Raw genomic sequence first — 21,052 nt, forward strand, 5'->3', positions numbered from 1 at the left:
GATCGGAAAATCCCTACAAATCAAGGTGCTGCTCAAAAATTCTGTCTCAGCCAAAAACAGTTCTGAAATTATCTGTGGACAGCTGAACCTAAACAGATTCAACAGACGAGGGCGGTGTTGGATGCAGATGTGAGGACGTGCAGCTTGGAGATAAACAGGCAGGAAGGCAGACAGACAGATACACAGACAGACAGGTAGTCAGAGACCTACCATAGAGGGGAGGGTCTCTCTTTACAGCTGGAAGAGAAGGAAGGAAGTTTAACCAAGAAAACACAAACACTACAGCAGAGAACCAGAGAGGAACTAGTACACCGGAGAAAATACAGAGGAAACTAGTAAACAACTTGAGATGACAGAGTCAGTTTCATCCAAACAAAAACAGGAAATATAAATACAACACACAACAGAGGAGAGCTGAGAGGTTCAGTCAGACAGACGGTCGACCTTCAGTGAGAGTGTGTCCATCATACAATAAATCAAAACTCCTCATCCAGACTCGTGTTTGTTGTAGCTCATGATCAGAAGCTCATTCACATTTCCTACGTTTTTGTCTCCGATTGGTGGATGCAGGAAGACGTGGAGAATCAGTTTGTGAAATCATAACACATTGGGTGTGTGTGTGTGTGTGTGTACTTACTGTGTGTGTGTATGGTGTCTTCAGAGCAGGACGGGGTGGTGGTCTGAGTGCTGTAGCCGCTGGAGCAGTGCAGAGAGTCCCTACTGCTTCTCGGGGCGTCCGAATTCAATGCACCTAAAGTCAACGCCAGCTGGTCCCGGGCCGAGCAAGACTGAGAGAACGAGAGAGTAAAAACAAAACAAAACAAGTTTAATTTACACTTTTTCACTAATATGACAGATGTTTATATAAAGTTTAAAGAAGAGGTAAGAAGAGAGGAAATAAGGAGAGGAAAGGAAACCGGGACAGAAGAGGATGGGGAGAGGAAAGGAGATGAAGCATGGATAGGAGTGAGGAGAAGGGGACAAGTAGAGGAAAGGAGACAAGGGGAGAGGAGAGGAGATGAGAGGTTTTCTCCTCCACTGGCTGATGGGGATCAGCTGTATAAACTTTCAGGTGTTTAATAAACTTATAATTTTGTTATTTCTTATTTTAAACAAAAGGATAAAAACAGACATCAAGCAGATGAAGATCTTTGTAATTTCCTGTTTAAATCCTCACAGTGATAGCACCACTGCAGTGTGTGTGTGTGTGTGTGTGTGTGTGTGTGTGTGTGTGTGTGTGTGTGTGTTACCTTCCCAGACGCAGACATGGCCCGAGCTCTCTCTCCATGGTGTGTGTAGGCGTTGTGTGGAGGGACCAACAGGCCGTTCTCCGCCCCTCCACCGCCCCCGGCTGCCATCTGATTGGTGGAGCCAAATGCATCCTGTCGTAAACAAACCAGTGAGCGGATGAATCAACATGAAGTGTAAATGTAAACAACAGTGTCGTGACCAGCGTACACAGAGTATAATCCCATGGAGCCAACAGAGAAGTCCCTCATCACACACCAATTATAAGACTGTGTTTCTGTACAGCACCTCTGACAGCAGGTACAGAAGTCGCCCGGCTAATTATACTTTATCAAATAAAGCCACTAATATTTATTTAATCAAAAAATATTTCATTTGTTAATGTGTTTTCTCCCAAGTGATGAGTCTTGACAGTGTTAAGCAGGACTTCTATTTTGGCTGCTGGTCTGTGAACATCAACACAACAGGTTTATAATTCAGTTTGACTCTCTGGTGTTTAAAAGTGAAGGATTTTAAATTGTAGTATAAATAATTTCCATTTATGAATTTGTGGAAAATTTAAGTCTCTTGAGGGAAAAAGCTCTGTTAGCTTGTTATAGCTTAGCCTTGCTCATTGAAACCAAGAGTCCTTGCTAAACACAAACTCTCTTTTTGTATCGTACATCTTTTTATTCTCATGGAGAAACCTCAGCAGGTGTTTAATAGAAACTGCAGGACAGAATATGAGCTGATTTCCCCAAAGTGACCACTGGTGATGACAAATAACCAACGGTAACTGAAGAGTTTGGATCCAAAATGAAGTTTAACTTTCAAAACAACTGAAAAATAGTGTCTTTGTTGGGGACTATTTTCAGCGGCGGATTGATCTACATTTGGTGCTGTAGTGAGTATTTCAGGGCAGCAGGATGGTGTATGTGTGACTGAGTCAAAGTAAACTACAGTGTGTGTTCATGGTGATGAAGGAACAAGTCTCCCAGTGCAACAGTGCAGCTCGTTCATGTGTTTTTTAATAGATTCTGACAAAAATAGAGTCTATGGAGCCGAAGAATCTGATGCATCTGCCTTTGGATACACAGACAGTATTTGTTACTTGGATTTTCCTGGGATTTGTTGACAACAACATAAAAACAGGATATCGTCCAAATGATCATGGAAAATCATTGATAACACAATATTTATATCATGTGATAAACTTGACTTGGATTTTGTTTATTTCTCCTGCAGCACTTTGTAAATAAACTCTTCAGACACACAAACTTGGTTCATTTATATCATCAGTTCACAGGCGAAGAAAGAAAACTTTCTGTAATCACACGACCACTGACAAGACGCCACTGACACAAATATCAACACCAGTGTAAAGGGGCATTACGCCACATTTCCACGTCTTAACAGGAAGACGTGAGCAGGGATCTGACAGTGGGGCCGAGGCCGGGTCAGGCGGTGCGCAGGGGGAGATGATGTGATCAGGTGCGGACAGTTGGATGTGCAGTGGGGAGGTACAACATATTGATACAACAGATCGATTGAGATCCATTGAATGAGACTTTCACCTGCTGTTTTACATGTTGCAGCTGTTTCAACACCTTCTTTTGTCAAAAGAAAAAAAAAATATAGAGCTGAAATGATTAGTCAATTAAGTGAGAAATCAATCAGAAACGACTGCAATGATTAATTTGCTTTAATATTTAAGCCAAACAATCTCTCGTTTCAGCTTTTCAAATGTGAGAATCTGCTGTTGTTTTATTTGATTATAAAGTGAATTATCTTCGAGTTTGCGACTGTTGATCAGACAAAACGAGCAAATGTACGATATAACTTTGGAGATGTAATCAGTGGTTTATGGTTCAGTGGGAGTAAGTAAGTAGTAAGTAAGGAGGGGGAGACTCTGGTTCATTGCTCACTTAAAAAAAAAAGGCTACTCAGCTTGAAATAAGAGAAATCAATCATTAATTAATCATTAACGATCTCTAAAATGATGCTAAAGGAGTCAGTAAAGTGTCATTTAGAGGCTACAGATACAGACAGACACAAAAACACATTAAAAGACGGAACTGAAAAGTAAACAAAAACCAAAAAACAAACAAACACCATAAACACATGTGGACAAACACTGACACAACACCGATCACTGTACACGGGAACACACACAAACGTTTGATGGAATGAGTTTGAAAATGAAAACAGATCTGAAGTGAAACTGGAGCTGGATCAGAGAGATATGTGGTTCAACCGGAGACGTTTGGAGTGAACGAAATGAAAGGTGGCGTCGGAGGGAGAGGGAATAAAATCTGTGTGAGCTGATGAGAAAACACGAGGAGTAAAAATGATGAGGTGGAGTCAGACTGAAGCCGATGGAAGACAAACAACTACATCACGGTCGGGTTGGGAGGAATGGAACAGTGTTTTTCTCACGGTGGTCATATCCCTGCGGCTAACGCGGCGGCTCAGCGCGGGGCGGTGGCCGTGGCCAGCGGCGTAACCATAGCGACCACGGCTGCCCTGACGACCGAGGCGAGAGGGGGAGTTCCCTTCGCTGAGGGACCGCCCACTTTCATCACAGCCAATCAGCAGATAGGGGGAGGAGCAGCGCTACACACAGGAGAGGATTAGAGCTGCGTGTGTGTGTGTGTGTGTGTGTGTGTGTGTGTGTGTGTGTGTGTGTGTGTGTGTGTGTTACCTGGATGTGTACTCCATCCACAGCACAGCTGATGGAGTCCAATGAGGGAACATGTCTCACTGATCCAGACTGATAGTTACTATGAGAAAACACAAACACTAAAGTTAAGGATCGATAAAAGAACTGCAACAACAAATGATTCAGAAACTATTTTGATGATCAATTCATCATTTAAGAAATTTTTCATTCCACAAGTTTGCTTGTTGCATCTTTTGTAATTTGAGGATTTTCTGCTTTTCTGTTTTATATCTTTATGAACTGAATATCTCTGGATTTTAGACAAAACAGGAGGGGGGGACTCTGGTTCATTGCTCACTTAAAAAAAAATAAAAAAAATAAAAACAAGACATCTGAAAATATAAGCTTGGACTGGGAGGGAGTTTTAAAATTTAATAGACTAAACAAAAACAAGAAAATAATCAGCAGATTAATCAATAATGAGTGTGTGAGTGTGTGTGTGTGAGTGTGTGTGTGTGTGTTACCTGCTGATGCTGCTCTTCCTGGACAGAGTGCCACTTGGAGAAGCTGGTGTGTGTGTGTGTGTGTTACCTGGATGTGTACTCCATCCACAGCACAGCTGATGGAGTCCAATGAGGGAACATGTCTCACTGATCCAGACTGATAGTTACTATGAGAAAACACAAACACTAAAGTTAAGGATCGATAAAAGAACTGCAACAACAAATGATTCAGAAACTATTTTGATGATCAATTCATCATTTAAGAAATTTTTCATTTCACAAGTTTGCTTGTTACATCTTTTCTAATTTGAGGATTTTCTGCTTTTCTGTTTTATATCTTTATGAACTGAATATCTCTGGATTTTAGACAAAACAAGACATCTGAAGATATAAGCTTGGACTGGGAGGGAGTTTAATACTTTAAAATTTAATAGACTAAACAAAAACAAGAAAATAATCAGCAGATTAATCAATAATGAGTGTGTGAGTGTGTGTGTGTGAGTGTGTGTGTGTGTTACCTGCTGATGCTGCTCTTCCTGGACAGAGTGCCACTTGGAGAAGCTGGAGGTGTCTGATAGGTGTAGCTGAAATCAGAACCTTTCAGGTCCGAAATCACCTGAGAAACAACAGTGACACAAAAACAACAACTCTGGTGACTCTGTGTTTTTGGTCGGACCGCTTCAAGGATAAGACCTGTTTCATTCTCTCAAACTGTCACTCATGAAAAGACCAAAAACAAGGTGTTAGTCCATCTCTCAGTCCCTACTGTTTCTGAGCCCATCAGTCCCAAGCCCATTGATCCCAACTGAAGAAATACAATTAATAGTTTTAACAGTGGAGCTCCACGGCCCAGAGGTAGAAGATAAATATCAGGCTTTGGCTACACAGACAATACTTTTTGTTTATTTTAAGTTTTTAGGATCAGTTCATTCTTGGTTTTGGCCGGAGGACGGTGCTAGCTGAAGGTCAGAGGTCACCAAAAACATCAGGAGGAAGAGGAGGGTACCTGCTCGCTGGCTGGTGGGAGTTTATTGGGTTCAGCTGTCAGGTTCATCAGATCCTCCAGAATGGTCTGCAGGTGGGTCACCTCACCCAGCATGTTGATCTCATGGTCCTGCAAACACAAACAAACGTGTTGTTATTGTTGTGTAACAGGGTTTAAAAGCCGCCTCAGTCCCGTGACGGTGGATTTGGATTTGTGTGTACTGACCAGTACAGGCTTCAGCATGGTGACGAAGCTGCAGTAACGCGCTCTCTCCTCTATCAGCGCCCTGCACACGGCTCGCTTCTCGGTGTCCTCCAGGACAGCGTAACGCACGTTGACGTCCTGCAGCGCGCTGTCCAGCTGGCCACGCACCTCGTCCTTCCCTACGGAAACACACGCAGGAGGAACTGATGTCAGGAAACACGACAACGTCAGGCTGAAGCGGATACAGACACGTGTCCTTAAATAATATATAATAAATATATAATAAAATATTAAAAAATAATTAATTAAAGGCCTTTTATATCCTGACACACTGTTACTATTAAATCCCAGCGACAGTGATAAACAGACTCAGGCTGTAATACTCAGATGTTACCAGCAGGGGTCAGAACAACATTATACAGCTCATGTAATAACACACACACACACACACACACACACACACACACACACACACACACACACACACACACACACACACAAGCTGTTTGTCACACACATGCTGTCTGACCTTGTTCTTCAGTTTGAGTATTTAACGAACCGTCTGAAAGTGCTGGTTTCTGTATTTACATTCATTTCACTGAACACCTCATCTATTGATTTAATGACACATCCACTGCATATTTATAGCTCATTAATAATTTAATGCCAGTAAAGCATAAACAAAGCAGACTGAGAGAAACAGTGACGCAGAGATGAGACAGCTTTCTCTCTCTGGTGTGATTTTACTTCCTCGTTTACTGGACGATCCGGTGCTGACACCCTGAAACCCGGTTCACCACTCCAAAAACCTCCAGTCTGTCTACGATGCAAGATGTTTTTGTGGCTCCTTCATTTCATATTTCAAATTTAACACAACACTCATCACGCCAGTCACTTAGACACAAAAACTGTCCAGTCACATGTTGGAGGGTTTAATCCGCAGACCGGTAGTATAAATCTGAGCGAGCGATCGTGACCGCTGCTGAGATGCCCCTGAGCAAGACCCTGAACCTGTGACTGCTCCGGTGCAGCTGCTCAGAGGCCAACAGATCTGACTGGTTGTACTTGGCAGCTTGTGTGTTACTGTGCGAGTGTGAATAGGATGTTCCTTCAAAAAGAGAGAATTACTCTGCAGCTAAATAAAGATTTTGTAGAAAACAAAAACTGACACCACGAACATGTATCTGATATTTCTGTGCCAATATTATATATCATTATGAAGATGCCCTCCAGTTAACGTTGTAAGACATAAAATCATATTCTTTCTGATTCGGTTTTCGTCAAAAACGTTCAGTTACCTTGTTACAAAATTATTAAATTTAAATCTAATTTTTCTCCCTTGTTGAAAAATCCTGATTCTTTGCAAATATTGTTCTTTTCAAAAGTTTAACTGCGGGACACAAGATGTCTCCTGCTTCACTGATCCACTGGAGGCTTCAAGTTTCCACATCGCACTTGTTTCAGCTGCATATTGGACAATGACTGGCTTCAACACTAGTGATGTCACTAAATCCTGCTGAGATTTAACTTGAGCACAAAGAAACTTTTCCCCCTCAGCAGACGAATGTGGAAACAGTCGTCTGGTATCAAACGTCGCTCTGCAAAGTGAAGCATCCAACAAGAAGCAATATGCATTTTTGAGAGAAGGGGGGCTAATTTTAAAAACTCAACATTTTGGCTCATAATGACAATAATTCAGGATTTCTTTCAGAATCTGACTGACTGTTGAAATGAAAAATAACATGATCAATTTATTAAATATTGTGATTAATATATATTTCAATAAGTGAGTTTGTCTTTGCTTGTTGTGTGTGTGTGTCTGTGTGTTATATATATATATATATATATATATATATATATATATATATATATATATATGTGTGTGTGTATATAAAGGTGCTCTTTGGAGTCAAGGACCACGATAAATGCAAAGAAGAGGAGAAAATCCAAGGCAATCTGAGAGTTGAGGTATAATGATCAAAAGCTTTTACCATGTTACAGGGCGTTACGTTACATTGTGCTGCTTTAGTTATGATGGCTTCCAGCTGAAACGCGTTGGTGTCAGCTGTGTAATGATAAACGCTTTGATGTGCCTTGGATTTCTTCTTCTTCTTTGCATATTATATCATCAGTCTGCTCATCTCACTCTCGGGTGTTTTACTGCAGCCTGTGTATGTTCACTGTCCACACAGTACAACATCACTAGGTACAGACTGGTTCAGTGCACATTTGTAGCAATGATAAAAATCATATTTAACATGTTGATACAATACTGTCATGCAAGATGTCGCCTCACCACCCACTTTAAACTCTCCTGAAACACTAAAACTCTCATTTTAAAGCCACTACTGCCAATACGAGTGTAAGGCCACACTGCTGGAGGCTCTGACCGACTGTATTAAATTTCAAATGCTAACATCACTGTGGCAACACGCTTACAATAGCAGGGCTAATATGCTTGGCAGGTATCTTGTTTACCATCTTAGTTTGATGTGTCAGCGTGTGAACATTTTCTAGTTCGCCCTGAACAGAACGTTTGGTAATAAACCAAAAATAATGGACATACTGAAAATTCGACCTGATGATGGCACTAGAGAGTTAAAAGTTACAGGATCAGCGAAGTCGTTAAAGTTCATCCTAAAGGGCACATGAATGTCTGCACCAAGTTTCATGGCAATCCATCCAACAGCTGTTGAGACATTTCAGACGGATATTTCAGTCTGAATCTAAATTTTAGGCGATTTTAGCCACACTGACAAACTGACATCGCCATCCAGACACAGATGCCACAAGCATTGCTACTGAAATACAGATTTGTCTGGGAAGCAAATATTCTTCAACCTCTCTGCCTCACTTCACCTTATTAGAAAAGTAAAATGCAACAACTTGAACACCGTGTAGTATTTAAAGTTAAATCAATCAGACTCTGAATGTCATGTTTTCAAACCATGTGGGGAGACGCCGACAGAGCCGAGCTGTAACTGTGCGGTCGAGCCTGAGCCCGGTGGGTTCGACCCGGCAGGTAGAGAAGACAGACGGAGCTCTGACCTGCAGACCACCCAGCTGTGGAAACACACCCACTCAGTGTAAAAATAAGTGCAGAGGTGGTGGAGGGAGTCTAACGTTTCGCCAACATAGAGGAGTTTAAGAACAATGCACAGACCTGCAGCCCCCGCCCCCCCCCCCCCCCCCCCATGCCACTTTATACTTCCACTTCACTACATTTAAAAAGGGATATTGTACATTTATTTGACATCTGTAATTACCAGTTATATTTCAGATTAAGATTTCACATGTAAAACAAATGACTACTTTATAAAATCTGATGCACTTTTAAAGAGTAAATGTTTAGAAATCTGGTCCAACAATAAGATGCTGCTTATATGTTGATGCATCGGTAAGAATCATCAACCAATATAATGCTGCTACTTTAATGACATTTTGCTTTTAATTCTTTACTTTTACTAGTAAGGTGAATATGCAGGACTTCTGCTTGTAAGAGACGTAATTACACTGCAGTATTGTTTCTTTTAATATCTAATATCCGAAATCACCAGAAAAATCTCCAGCGTCATCTGTTCAGAAGGTTTCAGTCAAATTGTTCTCAACAAATTTTGAGATGTTTTTCCAGCCAACACGATACAAACAAATCCTCTTTTCTAAAATCACAGGAGAGACGGGCAGAAAAACAGAGACGCAGACAGTAAATCCTGTTGAAAACAGTAAGCAGCAGTTTCCACAGCCCAACACACACACTGCAGACTTTGTGTCATAAAGCTCAACCTAAACAGAGCCTGTTCACTCAGGTGTGTGAGCGAGAGCATGGGGAGGACAGAGGATCATTTCCACATCGCTAACAGAAGCTCAGTGTCGGTGTGCTGTTGGTCCGCCTGACGTCTGGCCTCTGTGGAAACACACAGACAAGCCGTGCGCTGTCAGACTCCAAAAACACAAGAAAACACAAAATCCTGAAGTCAGAAGCTCCGTCAACTCAGTCGCTCCTTTTAAAAAAAGGTGAGACACAGTTCAGACGAAGCTAATTCTCACCAGCTGGGAAATGTTCTGTAATAACACGTCGTGTTTGTTTCCAAACAGGATCTCCAGCTTTTGACGTTATTAAATGGAAGTTACCTGAATGATCACTCTCCGACTTGGAGAAACCGATCATGAATTTTTCTCAAAGCTGTCGTGGCTTTAAACAATCCAGAAATGACTGAAAATCCAAAATGCCTCATGTCAGCCAAAGTCTAAGTAACTTAATCCTAATTTAATTCTATTTAAGTCAGACACACTTAACCCGACAAGTCATTTACGAGAGGCATCTTTCCCATCGCTGTGGCTCCTGACTACACTTCCCAGAGAACATTTTCCCTTTCAACCCTGGCAGCTCACGGCCCATGTTAATTAAACATCTTGTATTTATTCAAAATGGGAACGTTATTATATTGTACATTTCTCTTTTTGTCAACAAATCCCATAAAAAGATAATTGATCCCATTAACAAATACTGTCTGTGTCCAAAGCCTGATATTCCTCTGTGACACAGAGCTCCATTGTCTTCTAGAAACTATTAAAAACACATCAGTGAGCCACACTGACATGCCCTCAGTCCCACACGCACCATCCTGCTGCGGGAACACTCACTGGAGTACCAAACGAGTATTAATCCGCCACTGAAAATAGTCCCTAATTCCTCCTGTTTGGTTTAAGGAAATTACTGAACCATTCTTTAAATAAATGACGCTGTATATTTCAGAGCCGTTTTACATCTTCACATCACAGACGTGAGAGAAGCTGACTAACGCACTAACGCACTGTCTTGTCAAGGGTTTTATTTATATCCAGAAACATGCAGAATACGGCGACAGGCACTAAATGTCTAGATTATCAAGTGTTTATAATCACAAATAAAAAAGTTATATTCATGCACAAAATGCATTCTGACAGAAAGAACGAGATGTTGTGTTTACTGACATGAAAATATCACAAATCATTTTAACAATTATTCACCAACATCAGAGAGAAACTGCAGATAGACTTGAGGCATGAAGAGTGAAACCAATACTTCAGCGCTTCCTTAACTGCATGTTCTTCAGCCACAAACCAGTCCGTTAACATTCCTCACTCACACAGGTGCTGTAGCCTCAGGCTGGACCAAATGAGGAATCACCCCCACTCTTAACAAGCCACGGAGAGAGAGACAATGATTCTGTTTGGTTTGGGAGCGTATTTCTGTCCAAAGCACCTACACTGACTGCAGTGTTCATCAGCCTGTGTTCAGCCGCCGAGGTTAAGTGATCTGATCTGCTCCAGTACATTTTGCACACGAATCAATGCAGCTCTATTAATTATTCTTAAATTAACGAAGACATACTGACAGCCTATTTATGTCTGTTGTTGCTTACTTTGAACATAATATGATTTAAAGAGGCAGTAATATGTTTCCTGGTAGACGACACAGAATCCTTGGAAACTTTGATCATATTAAAAACTGAATGTTGACACGAAGAGCGGCTGTTTGCTGCTTCAAATGGAAAATACAATATTAAAATCTAGTGATATGTCAGGATCAATTTTTACATGCTAATATCACTGTGGCCAGAAATACAGTTAGACCGCTTCACAGCTTGACTGCCTTTGATTTCAGTCACGGGACAGTGAACCATATATTGCAGCTTTTTGGACTAACATCAAATAAACTTCAAACACCAGACATAAAAGCAGATCGGTTGTTTGGAGGTTAAAGGGACTATTCGTACGTTTTCTCTGCTGACGAATGTGCTTTCATGATCTTGTTTCTCGTCCTCTGAGCAGCGCTGAGTCTCCAGGGCAGGTCGGAGGCTGCAGTGAATCACTATCGGAAAGTGTCGAGATGGGCGGGGGCTATTAGCCGGTTAGCATGCTAACTTCAGCAGAAGAAATGACGCGATGGAGACAAGAGTTGACATTATCACTGCTTGGCGTTGATTGGCGCTAAACTGCTAATGCTAATGTTAGCTATGTAGCAATAGCAAAACTTACAAATAGGTTCGTTAAGACAGGTGACTGGAAATGATCTGACACACCTGTCTATAGGAGCTTCTGCAGAGCAGGGACTGTGTAGTACATGTTACCTGCTGGGCGTTAATCATTAAAATCATTAGAAATGTGCTGTGTTCACAGTGCCCAGCAATAATCGCTGTATTAATGATAACAGACTTTACTAGTGGTGTTGTTACCATCAGAGAGGCTCATCGGTTTATAGTAAATCCAGTTGTAGTGTCTAATTTCTCTTAAAATCTGAGTTCACCCAGTTACTAAGTTCTGGATTAAACCTAAATTTTGAACCAGATAATAAACGAATGCGAGGAAAAGCTACCTGAACGCAATGCGAATAAACTAATCTTCAAAAAAATAGGGACCTGAGGGTGATTAAACTTGATCCAGGAGAACACCAGTGACTCCATACTGGGAACCAATTGGACCCACCAACCCCTAATTACCATTTCCCACTCGAATTCTGTCTATGAAGTTTGTAAATATCTTCTTCTCAGATGTCTGTTGGCGACCGACACGACGTTAGAGATGACGGTCAACAGTCGTGATGACAAACAACCACAGCTTCAGTCAAAGCTCAGACTTTCTGCTGATGATCATCGTTTCTTTTTTTGTCACGGTGACTAATTTCTTCAGACAGCAGAGCGCCGACGTGAAGCTACAGCTGCTATTAAAGGCTTATTCATCCAACAGTCTAGACCATCTGCGTCACACACTGATGATGTCATCAATGCAAGACAGGTGGCCAGGTGGTTCAGTTCAGGTGTTTCTGCGCAGCTCAGAGAGGCAGGTTCAGACATGGAGCAGCAACATGCAACAAAAAAAACTGCCTGGAGATTCAAATTACCTCCCTGCTCCTCCCTCTCTTCACCTCCTCTAACCTCCCTGCTCCTCCCTCTCTTCACCTCCTCTAACCTCCCTGTTCCTCCCTCTCTTCACCTCCTCTAACCTCCCTGCTCCTCCCTCTCTTCACCTCCTCTAACCTCCCTGCTCCTCCCTCTCTTCACCTCCTCTAACCTCCCTTTCCTCCTCTCTCACCTCCTCTAACCTCCCTGTTCCTCCCTCTCTTCACCTCCTCTTACCTCCCTGCTCCTCCCTCTCTTCACCTCCTCTAACCTCCCTGTTCCTCCCTCTCCTCACCTCCTCTAACCTCCCTTCTTCCATCGTTTGCATCCCTCGTTCTTCTCTTCCCATCTCCTATCTGTTTCTTCATCTGTCCTCTCCGCTTGAGAAACATGACATCATCATCATCCTCCTCCTCCTCTTTAAATCAACCACATGGCAACCACTTGAGAAAGAGATAATTACATCATCCATCCATCTCTTGTCCATCTTTAAACTTTCTTTTCTTTCTCCTTTGCTTGAAATTTCTTTCCTTCCATTCCTCTACAACCTTTATTTATTCTCAGCCTCCTCTTTCTAAAAGTAAGTCGCATCTTTACGATCCAACCCAGCTGCAGCAACTGGTGGATGTTTGTTATTCCTCCTCAAACACGTCAAGATGAGCTGGAAATCTCACTTCTGCTTTATGTGCTGAATATTTTATGATTAAAGCTTCTAAGTGTAAAATTCTCATGTGATTATGGCGACGCCACGCTGGTGTTCAGGGCGGCGATACGAGGGTTCAAACTTCATTTGAACAAAATGTGTCATTCATTCAGACTTTTTGAAAATATGACCCCAGCGTCTGTGTCATTATAAATCCATATAGAGGAAGGGACCGATGGCATCTTTATGTCTCTGTATTTCCTTTACTCTCCTCATTTCATCTGTCTCTGTGCAGCTGCAGATTCCCCATCTGAAGTGGTTACCATCACCACATAATGACAGAGAGCGCACACACACACACACACACACACACACACACACACACACACACACACACACACACACACACACACACATCATATGGGATGATTAGTGATGGAACAGATGTTTACTATTATTTAGTTTTTCCTTTCTATTCCTGTCACACTGCTTATATGTTTGCAACAGTCGACAGGAGGGGATGAACTGAAGTGACCTGAGAAAAGAGACGGAGGGTGACAGAGCGTAAGACTGAAGGGAAATCATTTAAATCTTGTTGTAATAACTGAGCTTCCTGAGTTGAGCATATTTCATTGCCAACTGTGATATGTGTGTGTGTGTGTGTGTGTGTGTGTGTGTGTGTGTGTGTGTGTGTGTGTGTGTGTGTGTGTGTGCGTGCTGGAGAACAGGGCGGTTTGCAAACTGCTGGAGTGTACTGTAACTAAATATTGAACACCAGCTGATCCACAAGACGATGAAAAGTAAAGGTCTTGGCTGAAAATAACTGGGCTTTTGTTAAGAATAGTTTTCTTTAACCAACAACAGCTAAAGCAGTTTAGTCCTTCTGTCTGTCCTTACTCATTATATGGAGTCCACACACACACACACACACACACACACACACACACAACTGTACAGCAGAGATAATTATAATGTGAAGCCCTGATTGGTGAGTGTACAGAAACCGTTTTAGTACACTGTGCTGTGTGTTCTTATGGGCGTGTGTGTGTGTGTGTGTGTGTGTGTGTGTGTGTGTGTGTGTGTGTGACGTGTCATTACGCGGTGACAGTATGTGAAGCTGTGGCTCAGACTCTTTCTTTGCATTTACTTTGCTCACTTGTTTAACTCCCTCATCTCTCTTGTTGTCCGTCACTTCTACCAGTAATAATAACGCATCAACTTAAGACCTGAGATTCAGTTAGAAACATAATCAGGAGAAAAAACAAGGTGAGCTTTTATATGATTATCTAAAATGTCCGTGAATATCAACAGAGTTTACAGACTGCTCCACCTTTTACCTTCCATATTTACAGTAACTGTTTTCATACAGATTATTACTGATATTTCAGGTGTGCTCACCTTCAGGTTGACCTTCAAATATAAGTGGATAAACTGTTGGCTTGTTCCCAGATCTCAGAAGTTTACCAGTCTTTGGAACCGGCCCTTCCTCTAAATACTTGATTCAAAACTTGGCACAAACTCACATAACCTCAGCCATCTTTCCAGCCTAATTCCCCGGCTGCCAAGTGCCGACCTTTACAGTATGTTACAGACGATAAAGACACTTGTCTTTGGGAATATTTAACAGTCACACTCTGTTTCCTGAACCTGTGGATGTTGTTGTTTTATTCCATCTTAAAAACCTAAAACATACTGATCAAAGTTGTGAAGTGAAGTGAAGCTACGAGCGGAGACTTAAGATCGTTCAACGGACAAAACTATGAAAATAAGATCCAAGTTGTAATGAACGAAACCTTCCCGTCAAATGTTTTTTTTTTTTTAAATTTGCTTAAAACGTTTCTAGAGATTCAGTTTGTGCTAAAAGATCGTGATGATTGATCGGACCGAGAGAAAAGAAAGAGAAGGGAATGTTTTAGAAAAGGAAAGAAAGGAGGAAAGAAAAAAAAAGGCACGTAGCAGAAAACATGTTCAGAGATGTTAAACCCACATCAGACATCTCTGTTTACCATGGGCGGGTCTGTACGGAGACTGTGTGTGTGTGTGTGTGTGTGTGTGTGTGTGTGTGTGTGTGTGTGTGTGTGTGTGTGTGTGTGTGTGTACTATTTCTGTGTCTGTGCATTTGCATTGGACTTATTGAGAGGGAGGACAACGAGGACATTTGTATAAAGGCCTCAAGGTTTCATTTTGATTTTGGTGTGTGTGTGTGTGTGTGTGTGTTTATGCATGAATGTGTGTTTGTGCACGTGCTTGGGCGTTGTCGTTCTGTTTCTACCATATAAGGCCGTCTGCAGTCTCTCCTGGCGAGCTTTCAGTTCCTTTGGTCACGCAGAGTGAAGCAAAGGTGCAACCATGGCAACCACGGGGTGTGTCACAGTGATAGCAGGGAAGGGTGTGGCCCAGGTGTCTGGGTTGCTATGGCAACCGGCTTAAAGTCACTACAAGCAGAGAAGCTGCTCAAACACTTAAACAGTCTGAATTATTTACTGTGTCTTTACCACTAAGTCACGACAGGATGAGTCCCAAGTCTAAGTCCTAGAGTTCGTCTGTTTGTCCGTCTACTGGTCTGCACTGACATGTGCATGTGTTGAACTGCTGGGGTAGTGATTCAAAGCCTATCTGTTATCAAGACAACAGCCCTGAGGTGAGGTAAGCCCTAAGTCAAGACCGACAAATACCAGGTCCAAAGCATCAAGCCCAAAGTGAAGACCAGCGAGACCCGAATCAAGAGGCTAAGCTTTAAAGGTTGTTTCCCAAGTTATGAACGAGACATTATTTGTCTGCTGGTCTGCCTTCCAGGAGAACACATCTCAGCTTCACACCTTTAACACAATAACAATAAACAAACACACAGTGCTCATACTCTTTGTCATACTGTATGTTAATAAGTGGAGTAATGGTGCTGAGGAGCCTTTACAGACAGGAAATGCCTATTCACTACTTCATCATCACAGATTGTTGACTGAACTGTGAAGTTTCCTCGTAGTTTCAGAAAAGTATTTTACAGGAAAAAACAAAGATATGAGAAAAGCCAGAGAAGTAAGATTCTGTCTTCTTCTTTCCTATCTTGTTGACCAGCTTGAAAACACAAACAGATTTATCTTCTCATCCCTTGACAACCAAGTTTGAAAACACTTTATGATGGTTCGACAGCACTGTTTGTCTCAGAAGAGCCCTGTCACTGTATCTAAAAACATCCTGTGACTCATGTTTGTAAAAAAGCAAAATGGCTGCCACACTTAACACTACCCCACTTGACTAATCCACCAGTGGAGCTGAAATGTTTCAGACTCTGTATCCAGGGAGACAGAATATGTTGAATTTTTATAACTACATGGATGAAAAAGATAAGCAGTAAAGTAAAAGTCAAAATAAGAAGTAAAATTACCCTTTTTTAATGGTATCAGGGGGGTAAGCTCAGGCTCTGATCTCTAATGTGCTTCAGGTGAAACATTTCAAACCCCAGCAGAGTGAAAATAAAGGCAAGAACATGAAACATGTGCTGTGGCAGTGACGTAGTTTCAGAGGGATTATTTCTTCCCTCAGGCCGTCAGGTGACTGACAGGAGGCAGAGCATAACGTAACGCAGCAGGGATCTGAAAGCACTTATCTCAGCACAATGACGGCAGGATCAAACAGACTCCTTATGTTTACTGTGGAGGATTATCTCACTCTGTGGAAGACGGTTTTCATATTCAGCAGGTGGCTTCTTCCTCTGAAGTAAACAAGTTCCGATATCTATCGCGCCATTCCTTTAGCTGCTTTTAGCTTCTGACTGTCTGACAATGTTGTGGCGTTCGTTTCAGTGCTGCTGAAAACCTGATGGATGAGAGATGACGGTGGTGTTGGAGGTGACTGACATCCGTCTTACCTTTCTTCACCTTCTTCTGCAGTTTGATGGTGTCTGATGATTTCTTCTTGATGTCTGCTCTGGCTTTTTTATACTCTGAAAAACAAAAACATGCAGAGTGAGGGAAAGTTTTTGCCTTTGTGTGTGTGTGTGTGTGTGTGTGTGTTAGTGTGTGTGTGTGTGTGTGTTAGCGTGTGTGTGTTAACGTGTTGGCATACCTTTGGCATGATCTTTGTCCAGCTGACTGGCCACCTTTTTCCACTCCTCCATCTTGGACTCCAGCGGAGTGATGAGACTTTCTGAAAGAGCGCTGAGAGAAAAAAAGACAAAGAGTCTCGATCGTTGTGTTTTTCTAAAGTTGATGCTATAAAATAAAGTTAAAGTTTAAGTTGAACCAGTAAATCTCTGGCAGGTTGAGTCAGAATAACACATTTGATTTCATTATTCATTCATGCACTGCTACAACTGATGATTATTCACAATATCAGTTATTTCCTGATCATTTTTTTCATCACTTAACCGATAAATTTAGTTCATAAAATGTCCAAAAACAGTGAGAAGGTCCTTTCCCAGAATCCCCCAGAGCCCTGGCTGACATGTTTACGTAAAAGAATAATATAAAATACTTAATTTACTGTGACATCCTCACATCTGAGAGGCTGAAATCTGAGAATGTTTCGTCACTTCTGCTTGTTTAACGACTTCAGCAATTAATTGATTACCCAGATTGATGGCAATTAATGTATCGTATCGACAAATCCAATTGTTTCTACTGATGTCATGATATTACAGTATATCAGTATATTGAATTGCTTCTATGCGTTTGTCCTTCCCATTCACAGACAGGAGGGAGACACAAACGTAGACTTTCATCTGACTGACAGCTTCTCTAATGACGGTCGACAGTAACGGCAGAGAAACAGTTGTGATGCTGCAGCAGTGACAGTGATGACACACACACACACACACACACACACACACACACACACACACACACACACACACGGGCTGTCATGTATTTGAGCATATGTCAGTTGAGAGTAATTATTATGTCTAGTTCCCACACTGTCAGATCAGGTGTCATCATTCACACCTTCACCTGTCCTTCCTCTCTAGTAAATAACACACACAATGCTCCTGTGTGCGTGTGCGTGTGAATGTGAATGTGTGTGTGTGTGTGTGTGTGTGTGTGTGTGTGTGTGTGCGCCTTACGTGGTGAACAGCTTGAGTTTGGACTCGATGCTCCGGTGTCTCATACACATCCTGGTTAAAGCCGAGCCGATCTCCTTCGTGGCACCTGGGAAAAAAAAAACCATTCAGATGATGAGTATTATTTTGAAAAGAACTTGGAATTAGTGAAAACAAATAAGGTTTCAAAATAAAGCTGTTTGAAACTACAAAATAAAATGCATAATGCATGCAAATGACATAACAGCTTCAAATTCATATATCAGCTAAACTTAAATCAGCTGTATAACGTGGACTCTGCTGCTTTCACTTCAGCTGAGCATCATTAAAAAATAGTTTCACTGTGTTGAAACAGACTAAACCTGAAGCAACATGAAGAGAATATTCTTCCTTGTTGTTGCTGTAACAGGAGCTGAACAGAAGCTCTGAATTGCAAACTACATTTAATCAGTCAAACCACGAGCTGATGGAGGGGAAACTGCAGCAGACCAGTGTGTGTGTGTGTGTGCGTGTGTGTGTGCTATCATTGCTTCATAAAGTGGTATTAAGGAAAATCAATCTGATTAGGATCTTATGACGAGTGGTGTAATGCCTGTTGAAAACAATAGGTGTGTGTCTCATTTTGTTCATGAATTATGCAAGAAAGAAAACAATCCCTTTCACAATCCGCCCTGGTTAACTGGATGTAACAGTATTAGGTATATCTCACACACACGCACACACACGCACACACACAGACACAGACACACACACACAGCTGATGACATAAGATGCACTTCATGGGACAATGATAACTCATGTGTATACAGTACACAGCCATCCACATGTTGTATTGCACATTTGGAGTTGGTGCATCAAAACAAGACATTAAAACGTCACTGAAACATTTCGACACTGACTGAGGTGGAAAATTTGATAATGTGATTATTAAAACAAATGATTATGGCTGCAGGGCCTGTTTCCATATTTTGTTCTTGCTTTATTTCCAGCAGTGCACTCACAGTATATCAGTGCTGCAATAAAAGCCCCAGATTAATAACTGGATGTGATATAAATGTCATACGAGGTCAGTGGGTGAGTGGGTTTCCTTAAATCAGAATTACCTCAGTAGCAATATGCAGAATATAAAAAATAACTACATGTTAATACTTCTTTTCCCTCTCCTGTTGGTTCACCTGTGATGTGTTTATCCAGTTTAGCAACAGACTGACCAGTTACAGATACTGGTCTGCTGATTGACTGGTTAGTTAGGATTATTAGGATTGCACTGGTTGCTGCAGCTTTTTTAAACTTTGATGTGACTTAATGAAAACGGTGATATGTCTAAATTTGAGTCTGTGAAAGATTCACAGACTTAGTGAATCAATAAATTTGCTTTATGGTCCAGTCAGAGTTGGAAGCAGCAATAAAGCAGTTTACAGGAAAACAGGAACCTTTTCAAGCCCAGTTATGGACGTGTTGTTACAACGTCCGGAGAAGACTCGCACAACAAGAACAAGATTCACATGAAGCTGCTGGAACATTTACTCAGATTAGTGCAACATTTGGAAGGAAATGTAAATGTTGACACAGACACCGAGTGAAGGAAAAGAGCTGCATCACTTCCACAGTGGGTCTTCTGTCAGCGTTACACACACACACACACACACACACACACACACACACACATAATGGTTTCTTTGTTGCTCCCAGTCTGTATGTGGACATGACACTTCCTGTTATCTGTCCTCTTTATCACACTCTCAGTACAGACATGCATCATGCGCTGCTGTTGGCATGTTTTACAGAATCTTAAATTATTCCACAATAAATGTTTCCTGGTAAATTTAACCATCACATTCTGAATGTAATTTTTCAATTTTATGTAAATTGTGTGTTGGACAGACAAAGATAATTCAGTTTCCTCGCTCTTGGCAAAAGATCTGCCCTGGATGTCCAGTATGACCCTACCAACGAAACCAGGGCTGAAACTAAACTTATTAATTATATTATTAACTCATTGTTTGTCAATTAGTTCATTGGTACATAAAATGTTAAGAAATTATATAATTTCTGTCTGACAAAAAGTTGAAAATATTTATTTTACTATTTTAAAAGACTGAAAGAACCAGAAGATTTTACACATTTGAGAAACTCGAACAGAAAGAATTTTTTTTCTTCTTCTTTCTTCTAAAAAACGACTCAATAGATAATCGATTATCAGAATAGTTGTTATAATTTTCTTTCCATTGACAAATCAACTAATCGTTGCAGCTCTACATGAACCACTGTGATATGAGAATGGATTAGAGCTGTTTTATTGTTCCAGACATTTTTAAAGCAAAAATGAAAAATATTTTGTGGTTTCAGCAACTCAAACATGAGGATGTGTTGAATTTCTCTGAATATCTATGTGTGTATATATATATTTATATATATGGGAGACAGAGACAGAAGCGAGGTCAGCACAGACTGAGACACTGTGCTTTTTTTGATATTTAAAAAAACTAAACGAGTAAAATTATTGGCAGATTAATCAATGTCACTCAAATAATCCATACAGAGACATCTGATGTTATCCACTCTGAGGGAACAGTGACACAGCAGATTTACACTGAGGAGTTTGAACCGTGTGAGTTCACACTGACTCACTTCACCTCATTTGAATATCTAAATCTGAGAGCTGCACAGGCGGGACACACACACACACACACACACACACACACACACACACACACACACACACACACACACACACACACACAGCAATGCTGAGTCATGGCTGAGTTACGTAAAATAAAGAACAATCAGTGAAAGATCAGGTGTGTGTTCATCCAGCAGATCCAGTACGAACAGAAAGTGATGTGAGGGTGAAACCTCGACTGGCACCGACACTCGTTTGAAGCAACCCCCCCATCCCTCCACCCCCCCCCTCC

General features: G+C 41.4%; 1 protein-coding gene across 2 annotated transcripts in view; it reads right to left on the bottom strand.

Moving 5' to 3' along the window:
- mtss1 (MTSS I-BAR domain containing 1) overlaps positions 1-21,052 on the bottom strand; it is a 63,935-nt gene that overhangs the window by 5,806 nt on the left and 37,077 nt on the right. The window contains exons 4-14 of one of the 2 annotated variants that reach the window (XM_087174906.1): positions 18,162-18,246; positions 17,168-17,259; positions 16,971-17,045; positions 5,600-5,757; positions 5,396-5,503; positions 4,908-5,005; positions 4,478-4,556; positions 3,664-3,840; positions 1,251-1,382; positions 638-788; positions 211-237 (exon numbers count right to left, since the gene is read on the bottom strand). In XM_087174906.1, the coding sequence (XP_087031032.1) occupies positions 211-237; positions 638-788; positions 1,251-1,382; positions 3,664-3,840; positions 4,478-4,556; positions 4,908-5,005; positions 5,396-5,503; positions 5,600-5,757; positions 16,971-17,045; positions 17,168-17,259; positions 18,162-18,246 (1,182 nt within the window). The remainder of the gene's footprint in view (positions 1-210; positions 238-637; positions 789-1,250; positions 1,383-3,663; positions 3,841-4,477; positions 4,557-4,907; positions 5,006-5,395; positions 5,504-5,599; positions 5,758-16,970; positions 17,046-17,167; positions 17,260-18,161; positions 18,247-21,052) is intronic. The other variant, XM_023409472.2, reaches the window with a different exon arrangement.

This window comes from Seriola lalandi, unplaced genomic scaffold (genome assembly GCF_002814215.2).
Source record: "Seriola lalandi dorsalis isolate HSWRI2012SDOR001 ecotype SW California unplaced genomic scaffold, Sedor1 jcf7180002054393, whole genome shotgun sequence".
Taxonomy (NCBI): domain Eukaryota; kingdom Metazoa; phylum Chordata; class Actinopteri; order Carangiformes; family Carangidae; genus Seriola; species Seriola lalandi.